This window comes from Dermacentor andersoni, chromosome 5 (assembly GCF_023375885.2).
Source record: "Dermacentor andersoni chromosome 5, qqDerAnde1_hic_scaffold, whole genome shotgun sequence".
Taxonomy (NCBI): domain Eukaryota; kingdom Metazoa; phylum Arthropoda; class Arachnida; order Ixodida; family Ixodidae; genus Dermacentor; species Dermacentor andersoni.
This window is the reverse complement of record NC_092818.1, coordinates 188,882,547-188,896,337: the sequence shown is the minus strand read 5'-3', so window position 1 is coordinate 188,896,337 and position 13,791 is coordinate 188,882,547. Positions and strand designations below refer to the sequence as shown.

Sequence of the window (13,791 nt, the reverse complement as noted above, 5' to 3'; positions counted from 1 at the left end):
TCAGCCCCTCACCGCTCCACACCCCTTATACGGTGCACTCCCTTCACAATCGCCGACGTCATACAACGCACCGCCAAGCTGTGCCTTCACTCGATGGCCCATGTATACGTTCTATTCTTAGCCGCTGACCTCACCTTCTGCCGTCGCGCCTAACTCTGGACTGAGGGTGTTCTTTAGAAAACGTTATTATTACTTTTCCCCCTCCCCCGCATCACGCCCGCTCGTAAATGATTGCGTAAATATTTGTTCTTGTTAGCACTGACTAATCTAGCATAACCCATCCCCATTAAAAGAATATAGTTGTTTCCCGATCTACACTATCTGTTTACCTGTGCAAAGCCTCCTGCTCGCTAAGCCAATTCCTACGTCTCCATTACAAAACAATGCAAACAATCATTTAGAAAACTCCAACACATTTCTACGCTATACGCGGGACATCTTCCTATGGAGTTATGTCGTTTCGTTATATTTGGGCTCGTTCAGTTGAAAGAACTAATTCAACAACAAACCTGTGTGAAGCTTTGGTTCTCTTCCTTAATTCGACCATTTGTACTTCCGACTGCAATCGCAAAGGAAGTTGTGGAGACATTGCAGACTCCAAACATGTGGGCGTATCGTGCGTGCGTGCGTGCGTGCGTGCGTGCGTGCGTGCGTTCGTTCGTTCGTTCGTTCGTTCGTGCGTTCGTTCGTTCGTTCGTTCGTTCGTTCGTCCGTCCGTTCGTCCGTTCGTCCGTCCGTCCGTCCGTTCGTTCGTCCGTTCGTTCGTTCGTTCGTTCGTTCGTCCGTTCGTCCGTTCGTCCGTTCGTCCGTTCGTCCGTTCGTCCGTTCGTCCGTTCGTCCGTTCGTCCGTTCGTCCGTTCGTTCGTTCGTTCGTTCGTTCGTTCGTTCGTTCGTTCGTTCGTTCGTTCGTTCGTTCGTTCGTTCGTTCGTTCGTTCGTTCGTTCGTTCGTTCGTTCGTTCGTTCGTTCGTTCGTTCGTTCGTTCGTTCGTTCGTTCGTTCGTTCGTTCGTTCGTTCGTTCGTTCGTTCGTTCGTTCGTTCGTTCGTTCGTTCGTTCGTTCGTTCGTTCGTTCGTTCGTTCGTTCGTTCGTTCGTTCGTTCGTTCGTTCGTTCGTTCGTTCGTTCGTTCGTTCGTTCGTTCGTTCGTTCGTTCGTTCGTTCGTTCGTTCGTTCGTTCGTTCGTTCGTTCGTTCGTTCGTTCGTTCGTTCGTTCGTTCGTTCGTTCGTTCGTTCGTTCGTTCGTTCGTTCGTTCGTTCGTTCGTTCGTTCGTTCGTTCGTTCGTTCGTTCGTTCGTTCGTTCGTTCGTTCGTTCGTTCGTTCGTTCGTTCGTTCGTTCGTTCGTTCGTTCGTTCGTTCGTTCGTTCGTTCGTTCGTTCGTTCGTTCGTTCGTTCGTTCGTTCGTTCGTTCGTTCGTTCGTTCGTTCGTTCGTTCGTTCGTTCGTTCGTTCGTTCGTTCGTTCGTTCGTTCGTTCGTTCGTTCGTTCGTTCGTTCGTTCGTTCGTTCGTTCGTTCGTTCGTTCGTTCGTTCGTTCGTTCGTTCGTTCGTTCGTTCGTTCGTTCGTTCGTTCGTTCGTTCGTTCGTTCGTTCGTTCGTTCGTTCGTTCGTTCGTTCGTTCGTTCGTTCGTTCGTTCGTTCGTTCGTTCGTTCGTTCGTTCGTTCGTTCGTTCGTTCGTTCGTTCGTTCGTTCGTTCGTTCGTTCGTTCGTTCGTTCGTTCGTTCGTTCGTTCGTTCGTTCGTTCGTTCGTTCGTTCGTTCGTTCGTTCGTTCGTTCGTTCGTTCGTTCGTTCGTTCGTTCGTTCGTTCGTTCGTTCGTTCGTTCGTTCGTTCGTTCGTTCGTTCGTTCGTTCGTTCGTTCGTTCGTTCGTTCGTTCGTTCGTTCGTTCGTTCGTTCGTTCGTTCGTTCGTTCGTTCGTTCGTTCGTTCGTTCGTTCGTTCGTTCGTTCGTTCGTTCGTTCGTTCGTTCGTTCGTTCGTTCGTTCGTTCGTTCGTTCGTTCGTTCGTTCGTTCGTTCGTTCGTTCGTTCGTTCGTTCGTTCGTTCGTTCGTTCGTTCGTTCGTTCGTTCGTTCGTTCGTTCGTTCGTTCGTTCGTTCGTTCGTTCGTTCGTTCGTTCGTTCGTTCGTTCGTTCGTTCGTTCGTTCGTTCGTTCGTTCGTTCGTTCGTTCGTTCGTTCGTTCGTTCGTTCGTTCGTTCGTTCGTTCGTTCGTTCGTTCGTTCGTTCGTTCGTTCGTTCGTTCGTTCGTTCGTTCGTTCGTTCGTTCGTTCGTTCGTTCGTTCGTTCGTTCGTTCGTTCGTTCGTTCGTTCGTTCGTTCGTTCGTTCGTTCGTTCGTTCGTTCGTTCGTTCGTTCGTTCGTTCGTTCGTTCGTTCGTTCGTTCGTTCGTTCGTTCGTTCGTTCGTTCGTTCGTTCGTTCGTTCGTTCGTTCGTTCGTTCGTTCGTTCGTTCGTTCGTTCGTTCGTTCGTTCGTTCGTTCGTTCGTTCGTTCGTTCGTTCGTTCGTTCGTTCGTTCGTTCGTTCGTTCGTTCGCTCGCTCGCTCGCTCGCTCGCTCGCGAGCTTGAGCGCATTTGTCCCGGTGGTTTCCGCGATTGTACGCGCTCTAAAGTAATATCATGCAGCATGAAAGAAGCAGGACACTGCCTAAGCAGCAGCCACTTCGTTCGGGTTTTCGAGATATGTGCAATTGAACTCAACAGATTTAACGGCCTTTAGTCCTCCCTTTTCGAAATAAGTGAATTCATTCCCTCAGTTTCTGAGGGCTGTCATTCGTCGCGGTGCATTGCCAGCACGCACGTTTGTTGCCGTTTCTCGTACTGTGGGAAACAGAAAAGGCCGATTCCACTGCCTGTTTTCGTGCGTGTTACGTACCGAACCGTGCAACTCGCCGGCATGATGGACCAGCTTGGCGGACGCGCATAAAACACAGAAAGAAAGAAAGAAAGAAAGAAAGAAAGAAAGAAAGAAAGAAAGAAAGAAAGGAAGAAAGGAAGAAAGGAAGAACAGACGCGGTACATCAAGCTGGCTGTAGCGCAAGCCAACGCACATGTGACGCGCTTTTCGCCCACAAAATAGCACTTCCACGTTCACCTGAAAACCACATGACCGACTCGTCGTGACGTAGTCCCGGCGATGTCTATGTAGAAATATCTCAAGCTCAACAAATTTCAATGAAAACAACAAGCGAATAGTCAAGTTTTTTACTGCCCGGAAAAATAAAAAAGAGCGCGTTATGATGACTTTGGGCTAAACGCCTGACAAGTTGGGTCACTTAGTCAAAAAGAAAAAGAAACCTAACATGTCAAATGAAACCTTCATATTTATTTTCACAAAGATAAACGCCGACACGCGGGCTTTCTACCGCGAGCAACCTAGCAGTCGACCACCACGACATCAAATTCAGAAAATTGGCAGCAAGCGCTGGCAAGACACGAAATAAAGAAGTGAGCGAACGATAATGGCAACTTTAGGGCTTCCGACGGAACTCGGTGGCATGCAGGAATGCCTTTGTAGGAACTCGGCGAACAACGACCGTCACAACTCCTGCACCGGTTGCGTCAGTTGCTGGGTGGTGTTGCAATCGCACCGCTGGCACGAGTTGTTGGGGGCTCGGTGTTGACGCCCGTTATTGCCAATGGGTCGCAAGCCCCAAGGGTAGCGTTGGCCTGGCGGCCTGGGGCACTGGAAGCATCCGAAGGTCCCGGCAAAGCATGAGAAGACTGGTAACAGAACAACTTGTTTATTCTAACATAGCAAAAGAGCGGCCGGTCAGGTCGACCGAAGTGGAGAGACGGGAGAGCACGTAACTCAACAGTACAAATCGGAGCCTCTCTCCTGGCGTCCGGGGGCAGCTGCTCTTATACCCTCGGCGTCGCGGTCCAAAAGAGAAGGTCACGGGATGAAGGTCACGGGATGAAGGTCACGGGACGGCGGAGCATGACCCCACGACGGCGCGAACTGTCGAGCCGAGAGACCTGCTGAACCGAGTGTAGTGACGCATCGCCAACCTTCACTTGGGGAGCTCCGCTCCCCTGATGCCGCGCTTTGACAAGCGTGGGCACACACACACACACACACACGAAGACACGTGGCACTGAAACACCCCTAGTAGCACAGTATGTTACTGCAACGTTGCAACAACATTGCCAATGTTGTATTATGTTGCGCTAACATTCTTCAACATTAGATAATGTTGCTGCAATGTTACCAAGCAACATGCTGATAACGTTGCTCTAAAGTGGTCTTTTTCACATTGCAGCAATATTGTCAAATGATGAATAAATGTTGAACCACCTACGATGACATTGCTATAACATTCATGCTATAGGCTAATTGTCTGCCCTCTCGGGCTATTTCTGAAGCCCAAATAGAAAAGCCGGTACCAGCTAGATCACTTCTCCTCACCATTACTACATTAATTTTTTTTTTTTTTTGCTTCGAGCGCAAGCTTGCATGTGGTGTGCATACAGCTGGCGAGCAGTGCAAGTGTACTTAACTATGTCACACTGATGTAAAAATATATACCTGTATCGAAAATATTTCTAAACAGCTGAAATATCTGTTTTTTTATTAAGCAGGCGGTCTAAATAAAAACTGCCGAAAAAATTGAGTTCTGGTTTCACTGACGATCCGCAGTCTAATGGCCATGGAGATCATCACAAATCCAAATCGCGGTACAGCCGAGAGCCCATTTCCTTCTTCCATGCCTTCTTCCATGCGACAGCCAGCCCTGCGACGCGCGCTCATCTAAAAACGTGCCACTCAGCGGCAGTCGTGTCAAAGTCCGCGTTTTTTGTTGTTCTAGCATAGTTTTTTTTGCAGTCGCCGTGCCTGTGCTTTTTTTCTTGTAGCTTCTCTGCAATTCAACTGAAATGGCGCAGGCTTGCTCCGAGGATGACCTCAGTGGTAAGTGATTTCTACTCATTGTTGTGCTGTAACACGTGTTGGTTGGCACAAATTTAGCCATGCCCTTCGTGATGGTTTTAAGTGCTACATTCGTTGCATCATGAAGAGAGTGAAGCGTTCACTAAGTGAAGTGTCCATTCGGCAACGACGCCGAAGAATAGCAGAGGCTGTTCACGGCGAACTAGAAAATTGTTTGGCCGTTGTTGATAATGGTCGTGACAGCAGATTGTGCGCATCAGGAGCAGAGCAGGATCAATACGCCTTTTTGTCGCATAATGTCGTTTTATCCTCTTTATCAGTGCCAGGCGAGGACGCAGATGAAAGCCGCAGTTCCAACTTGTCAGATTTTGGCACCTCTAGCGGCATCTCTGACATAGGAAGTGCAACGTCAGACTTGTCGCGGATTTCTGACGATGACGAGTTGGTGGAGTGTGAAGATAGGATGACACCTGAGTCTGGTGCCGCTACTCAGTGTCTAGAGTACGACTTGCGTGTATGGGCTATTAATAGTAAATTGCCTGCTTCACACCTGAATTCCCTGCTTAAAGTGCTCAAGCCATACCATCCAGAGTTACCCTCGGATGCTAGAACATTGCTAAAGACGCAGAGGCATACTGATCTGGCAGTGATGACCGGTGGTCGTTACCACTATTTTGGAATTTCTCGTTCTTTGGAAGAACATGTTGCACATGTTCCTGCAGATTGTCGGACATTGTCACTCATTGTGAACGTAGACGGCCTTCCGCTCTCCCGCAGCTCGAGAAAGCAATTCTGGCCGATTCTCGTGCTTGTAAAGGAAAGTTCACACTCCTCTCCATTTGTTGCTGCTCTCTATGAGGGTGACAGCAAGCCTGGAGATGTGACCTTGTACTTAAGTGATTTTGTCTCCGAAATAAGGAAGCTGCTTGAGGAGGGCCTTATGTACAATGGCAAGGTCTATGCTGTGAAAATCCATGCATTTGTGTGTGATGCCCCAGCAAGGGCTTACATCAAATGCATTAAGGGCCATACAGCCTATTTTGGATGTGAAAGGTGCACTCAAAAGGGTGCATACTCTGCACTTGACAGGAAAATCATTTTTGATTCCCATGACAGTCCCTTGCGCACTGATGAAGATTTCAGGAGCTTTGCCCAAGAACATCACCACCATAGCGAGTCTCCGCTGCAGTGTTTTGGTGTTGGGATGGTCACACAGTTCCCACTAGACTATATGCACCTGGTTTGTTTGGGAGTAATGAAGAAACTACTCATTTGTTATTGGGCTTCTAAAAAGCCATCAGCTTCAAAAATGTCATCACAGTCAAAGCTTCATGTATCCACGATGCTTGCTAGTTTTAACTTGTATGTTCCAAGTGACATGAAGCGCAGGCCACGATCACTGCAATTTTTGGAGCAGTGGAAAGCGGTTGAGTTTAGGAACTTTCTACTGTACTATGGACCACTTGTCCTCCAAGGAAATTTGGAAAGAAAGTTTTACGACCATTTTATGAAGCTTAGTGCTGCTATTGCTATCCTTGCATGCCCAGATTACGCAGTGCACAACGTGCACTTGGCGGAGCACCTTCTTCAAGAGTTTGTAGCTGAGGCTGGCTCCCTATATGGAAAGGGGATCTATGTCTATAACGTGCACTCATTGTTGCATCTAGCTGACGATGCCAGAAGATTTGGCCCTCTTGATGACTTTTCAGCCTTCGTTTTTGAAAACTTCCTTTATAAACTTAAGACCCTAGTAAGGACGAAGGCTCGAGCTCTTCAGCAGGTTATCAAGCGCCTCAGTGAGAAACGCTTTCTTAGTAATGTTTCCACAGGTTCTCTCAATTCATACCCAAGACTGTCAGGAGAGCACTCTAATGGACCTGTGACACCAGGGTTTCAAGGCAGACAGTACTCTTTGCTAGAGTTTGAAGGAACTGTGCTAAAGCTTGGCAGGCTGGATAATTGTGTCCAGCTTAAAGAAGGTCACATTGTATTAGTAACTAATATGTTGCAATCGGTGTCGGGGGCCAGCATCTGTGGGCACTATTTCACAACTTTGGCTGACTTGTATTCGCAACCATTGCCGTCTTCAGAGCTCCTGGTTTTTGCTGCTAAAGACCTTTCACAAGATCTTTCTGTGTGGCCTGTTGATGAAATTAGAAATAAATGCATGTGCTTGCCAAGCGGAGGAGATAATTATGCAGTATTTCCTCTATTGCACACATGCCATGGTTTGGTCCACTGAAATGAATGGACTAAATGAGACAAGTATAGCCTGTGCTGGTATACTTGCTAATTTAAACTGTTCATTTCATTGGACCTGCTCTTCTCAAGGTCATGAGATTGAATCCTTGCCACAGTGGCTACATTTTGATGGAGTGAAAATGTGTGTGATGTCAGTGCATGTTATAAAGAACACTGAGTGGTCAAAAATTAATTGGCAGCCTTCCGCTTTTGTGTTCTAAAAAATCCATGTGCAGCTTCGAAATGTTAAACCTCTCATTCCACCATATCATTACCTGCAGTACAAGTGTAGCAGTTGCATTGCTGAATAATAGGAAAGGCAATATTTTCGGGGATCACTGGTTGATTTCGTAAAATATAAAACTTGCCTATCAGGGTAGATAAGGCACATGAATTGATTCACAATGACGTGAGTTTAAAGGCGGGCGAGAGGCATATAGTGGAGGGCTGCTGATAAATTTTAACCACCAGTGGTTCTTTAATCTGCACTGACATCACTCGCCACATACATGTTTTTCACATTTCACCTTCATCAAACTGCACCCACCGTGGCTAGGATTCCATCGCATTAATTCAGTTTTCTTTGTTTTATAATTTCAGGGGGGAAGACATACAGCATCGTTCTTTTTGAAGATGAAGATGAAGTTTCCGTCGTGCCCACTTCGTGGATTTCAGAAAACACAGTTAGGTGGCCACCATTTAAGAGCACCGCAAAGATAACTACTGCCATCAAAGAGCAACAACCACCATCAAGCGACTGGACTAGCTACAGATGTCGAGTGTTGTGGACATGTGGTAAGCTTCTTGCCCAAGTTTCTAAAAACATGTTCAAGTTGGTAGCTTAAGTTCGTGTACTATCAGTAAGATCGGTAAATTTTTGGCAGTATTGTTAGCTAAACTTTGAGCTTGAAAGTTATCTTCGTTGAACCTTATAATTAAGGTATCTACAATTTGTTTACTCTTAGTACCAGAACTGGTTGCTTTTGTATTGAAACTAGTGAAGGTGGCAAATTTTGAGTAGATGAATATACTAAACATATTAATTTGGACATGTCATTTTTATATTATGCTGTTATTTCTTTCACCACTCAGTGTTCAACAGTTCTATAAATTTTTTTGTTTGTCTTTTTAAAACTAGTGCTTTGCATTTCATTTCTTTTTGGGCAATAAATATTACATTCATTCTTTTTAGGCAGCTATGAAAGTGCTAGACAAAAAGAGCAGCAAGCAGAATTCACATCAGATTTGGCCTCAGATGTTGAAACAATTCAGCAAAGGCGGAAGAGGCGGCCACCAGCGCGCCTGGAGTCTTCAGATGAAGAGAGCATCGACTTTCCTGTTCCTCTACGAGGACAGTGCTTTAATTCTTCGCAACAAACTGCGAAGTTTGTTTCACGACCACCACCGCCAAAAATTGTGAAATTTTCACGGTTCAAGCCCCAGTCACTTGCTTCACAGGATCCCCAGATACAAAAGGCCCCACCTAGCCGGGAAGTGGCTTTAGATGATGGCGATTCTTTTGCTGAAAAAAGGAAGCTTGACCAAAATGGTAGGGGCTGCTGTCAGCCTTTGGAATCATTTATTATGCTTGCGACATGAGTTGCAGGTCGCAAGAATTTGTCCAACTTTATGTACAGTCTGGTCAGGTGCTTTTTAATTCTGTAAAGGTTATAGAAGGGCTATAGTTGATTATTTCATAAGTGGAGCGTATAGATAGACGACAGCAAACCTTTATTTCTGGCCGCCATACAGGGAAGGTGCAGGTTGCATGATCATGCGAATGTTTCTACATTAGGCACTTTATAGACAGTGTTGCTCTAACATTGCCTTACTGAATGTGTTTAATTTTGGTGATGCATCTGTTGGTGTCATATGCAGGTGCCTGCCGCATTTGTGAGCTTTACCGTAGTAGGATACAATTTTAAAAAGAAGTTGGTAACACTGGGCCATGGTTCACATTCTCTATATTACTCTGCTGGCCAATCAGCACAGTAAATGAGAGCAGCTTTTAGTGTTTTAATTTATCAAGCAAGCATGAGCATCAAAATTCTTGGTCTTATCATTTCGTCTGGTGATTAGCTTCTTGTTTAGGTCACAAAAGCTTTAACAGTTGACTACATTTTTTTGCAGTGGAATTCGGTGTGGGGGTCCCAAATGTGGGCGGAGCTTCACTGCACTTAGGTTGCATCCAACCATGGTGTTACAATTTAGCATGGAAAAGTTGGTCTGTTCAGTTGTAGCAGCCACATGATCACATATTGGTCATTGCCATAAGTTAATCTTATTTAATTTTATTCATTTACTTAAATATTCTACAGCTCCATGTGGAGCTATAGCAAAAGTGGGAGTGGAATGTAAATAGTAAGTCTTCAAAGTGCAATAGGTCTTTAATTTATTTCAGTGCGTTTACAAGCAAATATGTTCACTGTTATTGTAGATCCCCTAAATTTAGTCAATACTTTTTGGGAAAACGCACTTATGTTAACAGTAGAATATTTGCATATGTTTAATTCACCATTTTTAAGTCTGACTGTTGAATAATTTGTTTTATATCTGCATTTCTTATACCTTTCATTGCAGCACGAGTACTCTGGCTGTGTTAAGGATCCTGTGAAGTTACGTGTGCATGTTTCTGCATGGTGTTCTTGTATTGGAAATGCAAAGTGTTATTCATGCAACTTAAGTTAGGCCCTTTGCAGATTATTGGTTAAAGAAAGAAATGGCAGGAATCCTTTATTTAACTGTTACTACTATTTCTTAGGTGGATTGCTTTGCTTGTAGAAAGAATGAAGACATACTTAGGTTACTGCTTACATAAGATTAAAACCATTACAGTGAAATGTTTTAGCTTGGTCAAGTTACTTTTCTCTTCTTTGTTTTAGCCATGCTTGGAAAGTTGCTCAAGGAGGTGAAGGGAATAAGAGCTCAGGTAGATGGCCTGGAAAAATCCATCCAAAGGATAGAGCAAGCCATCACAGAAAATAAACAACCGTGTGCACAACCTGTCAGCAGTGCCATTCTTGAACTGCTTCCCCTGGCAACTCATCAGAGGCTGGAAGAATTGGAGTGGCAGCTTCATGATGAAAAAAACAGGACAGACCTCGTAAGTTAAATTTTTGCTCTGCAAGTACACATGCATGAAATTTTATGTGGATGTCTTTTTTTTTTCTAGATGGCCCATTTATCGCGAATCGGTGGCACATCAGTGCAAGATTCTGTACGCAAAATTATGCGGAGATGCATGTGTGACACGTTGGCCCAGGACTTTTCTCTGACTGGGAGAAAAGGAAAAAGGCCATTTATTGGGCTATACCTGCTCCAAGTCCTCACAGGTGCTATATTTATATATCTCTCATGTGTAGCATGCATACGCACATTCGCATTTCAGCATGCCATGATTTTTAGCTGTCAGTTAACAATGCATAGGCTTGAAGCACTGAATGCATTTCCTGTGTAAGGAACATAAGCAGTATATTTTTTTATACTGATAGCATGGGCTTTTCCTGGCATGCCATCACCCTGCTGGTTTTCTGCTTTGCCTATTATAGCGAAGGGTGATGAGGCCGTTGTTCAGCACAAGCCATGAGGCTTTCTCTTATCTTACTTTAACCCTCTTCTCCAAGCCAACCAATGTAGCCTTGTCTTTGATGATTCATTCTCTTTTTTTTTTTCATTTGTTTTTCAGAAACGCTGAAAAGCAATTTCGCACAGGCCACGGAGTCACAAATACATCTTTCGATTGCCGAATGGCTCCGTTATGCACCATCAAGACAGAAGAAACGGTAAGAGACAGTTCAGTACTTTAATGATTGGCAGTTATAGATCAGCAATTTAGAGGCGCCAACACTAAATATTTCCTAATAAATATGTGCATTTTATTGCATGCATTACTGGAGTTTAAATAACCTCTGGTTTTAAGTTGGGGGCAGACAAAATAGGAAGTGTTTTGTTAATTTGGAAGATATCTTAGTGCAAGTATATATGTTATTTTACTTTTCCTCATCCTTGATCCATATTTTTGAGCAGTGTCAGCAACCTGCACTTAATGTTGCACTTTTTGTTGTTAGAGGTTTTGCTATTGGAAGTGTGTCCACCAAGATGCTTATGATAGAAAATTTTTGGTTCTTTACATATTTATTTATTTTTTTGCAGGGATGCAGCTTCGCCTTTGATGTCATGAATCAGACCATCATCATGAGCAGCTGGAGGCCACCAGGGGACAAGGGGACAAGAAGTTTCTAGATGTGCTGAATTTTTGAGGCAAATGTTGACAGTACTTTAAATTTGTAGTTTTCCAGTGCAACGGCACATGGCCAAACAAGGGATGAAGGAGACTTGGAAGAAAACAGTGCAGCAACAGGGACAAGACAGAAGACTGTACAGGTGCTGACTAGCAACTGAAGGTTTATTGAAAAGGAAAACATAAAATATACTCCCTTTACAACCTAGAGCACGCATGGTCTACACCAACAACTCTGATAAGCTGTCAGCTTCAGTTTTGGTGGTCAGCTACAACAGTTCGCAGTGATGAACGAGGACGGATGGGGTCCGCAACACATGCGTAATCACCCCATCCGTCCTCGTTCATGACTGTTACCTGTTGTAGCTGACCACCATGACTGAAGTTGACAGCTTATCAGAGTTGTTGGTGTAGACCATGCGTGCTCTAGGTTGTAAAGGGAGTATATTTTATGTTTTCCTTTTCAATAAACCTTCAGTTGCTAGTCAGCACCTGTACAGTCTTCTGTCTTGTCCCTGTTGCTGCACTGTTTTCTTCAAGTATGTACAAATTCGCTTATCTCGCCGTTTTACTTAAGTTGGGAAGAAGGATAAAACATGGCGCTCACTGACAACTGGTTATTTAATGATGCAGACACTACTTAAATGCCCTCAGTCCAGCGCAGGCGCACACCGTACAAGGAAAAAGGAACATATCACAACTTTATCACAAAAAAAACGTTAAAGAAACACTATTTCTATGTTATATAATGCAACTGAAGTATTGCTCACATATTGTGAACCAGCATTTTTAATATAATGCGCCTCTGTCACTTCACATGTGGTTTGTGGTCTGCTTCTGCTAATGATTTTCACACTTGAAAATCTGTGTGCAGTCACTGCAGTGCTCGACAAATTTGGAACCTGCCTTCATTCTTTGTTCAAACTGTTCAAAACATTAGCTATGGTTTTTGTTCCTGAGTAGCCAAAATAGGCTGCATGTGTGCTGTTTTGTAGATTGTTGCAAGTTTCTTTGTAAAGTAATTAAATAATATAATCATATTTATAAAGTAATTAAATAATATAAATCATATTAGTGAAATGTAAGCTCACATGGCACATTTTTCAAGCTGTGCTAATGTGTTCATGTAATATTAAGTGTATTATATGTCTGCTTCCTTTTTCTAAGTTATATTTGTGAAACTAGCTGTATGCCAAGCTAAAGTGCAGTTATACAGCAGTCTGAAGCTTGATGCTAGTGTAGTTGATTCAGTTCTTGACAAATAAAATAGCGTTATCAGAAACAAATGATGGCTACTTGTGATGTGCACCCATATATATAAATCATTCTAATTGTCAGAATAACCACGTGCAGTGGTATCTTCAGGTTACGGCAGCTTGTAGCATCTAGATGATCAAGAGCACTAGTAGAGAGCTGATGAATATTACATAAAGAACTTGTTTAGAGTAAGCGGTCTGAAAAGTATGGAAAAACAATGTGTTGTGCTGTGCAGCCTTGTAAGTATTTGTATTCTATAGCACAGCACCGCATCACTGTGTAGCAAGGAGTAATGGTCAGTTGCTCATTCTTGCGACCTTAAACTGCCGTAACCGTTGTGGTATGAGGATACCATTGCAGACTGTTTAGCCTTTCACGAGATTATTTTATTGACCAGCAACCATTGATAGCTGAAATATTTCAGTGATTTAGAATGCGGTCTCAAAGTTTCTGAAATGTTATGACAGCATTGCGGCAATATTGCAGTGACATTGTCGTGGGAACGTTGCATGTGTGCAAATAAAAAGTTGTAGCAATGTTGCATTTATATTGTCTCCAGAAGTTGCTTTAACATTGACTGAAAGTTGATGTAACATTGGAGCAATATTGTCTCAACGTTGTCTTATGTATGTTGCGTTAACGTTGCAAAAAGAGGACGCTAGCCACGTTAAGGCAATGTTAGAAGCTAACGTTGTGGCCACACTGAGGCAACAAAGCGTGCTACTAGGGACGCCTGGACACGCTTGGCGGGTAGGCGTTGCGGCGGCGTCGGACGGGCCAAAATGTCCGCCGCTTTGAACAAAGCCCCGGCGTCCGTTGCATCCGCGCCGGCATTACCGCGCGTTGTAGGCGAAACGTAACAGACCGCCCCGCCGGGGGAAGGAGATCCCGAAGGTCAGGGGACTGCATCCGCTGTCCGGAGGGATGTCGCTCGATGATGCTCATAACCGTAGTCGGGCGTCCTTTGGCGTTTCTTGAGCGCAGCGCACAGAGAAGGCCTCGTTCTCACGTTCAGGTGCACACAGGACACTGCAAAGTGACTTCGGGAGAGTTGACATTTTTGTTCTCGTTTCCGGCAAGCGTTAGAACTACGCCGAAAGTCAACCGCTCAGTCAGCAAGCACGGCACAACCCTCACTAAGCCCTGCCAGGCTCTTTCCCCTTTTATACTGCTGC

The 13,791-nt window shown here is 44.5% G+C and overlaps 1 protein-coding gene across 1 annotated transcript; it reads left to right on the top strand.

Annotated features, from left to right (window-relative positions):
• Positions 1-4,865: 4,865 nt before the first annotated feature.
• On the top strand, positions 4,866-13,163 carry LOC129383461 (uncharacterized). Its single transcript, XM_072288397.1, has 8 exons — positions 4,866-4,899; positions 5,199-5,392; positions 7,692-7,914; positions 8,312-8,668; positions 10,002-10,222; positions 10,292-10,451; positions 10,805-10,901; positions 11,272-13,163. The coding sequence occupies exons 1-8, from the start codon at positions 4,866-4,868 to the stop codon at positions 11,297-11,299; spliced, it is 1,314 nt and encodes a 437-aa protein (XP_072144498.1). The 3' UTR covers positions 11,300-13,163.
• Positions 13,164-13,791: the final 628 nt, after the last annotated feature.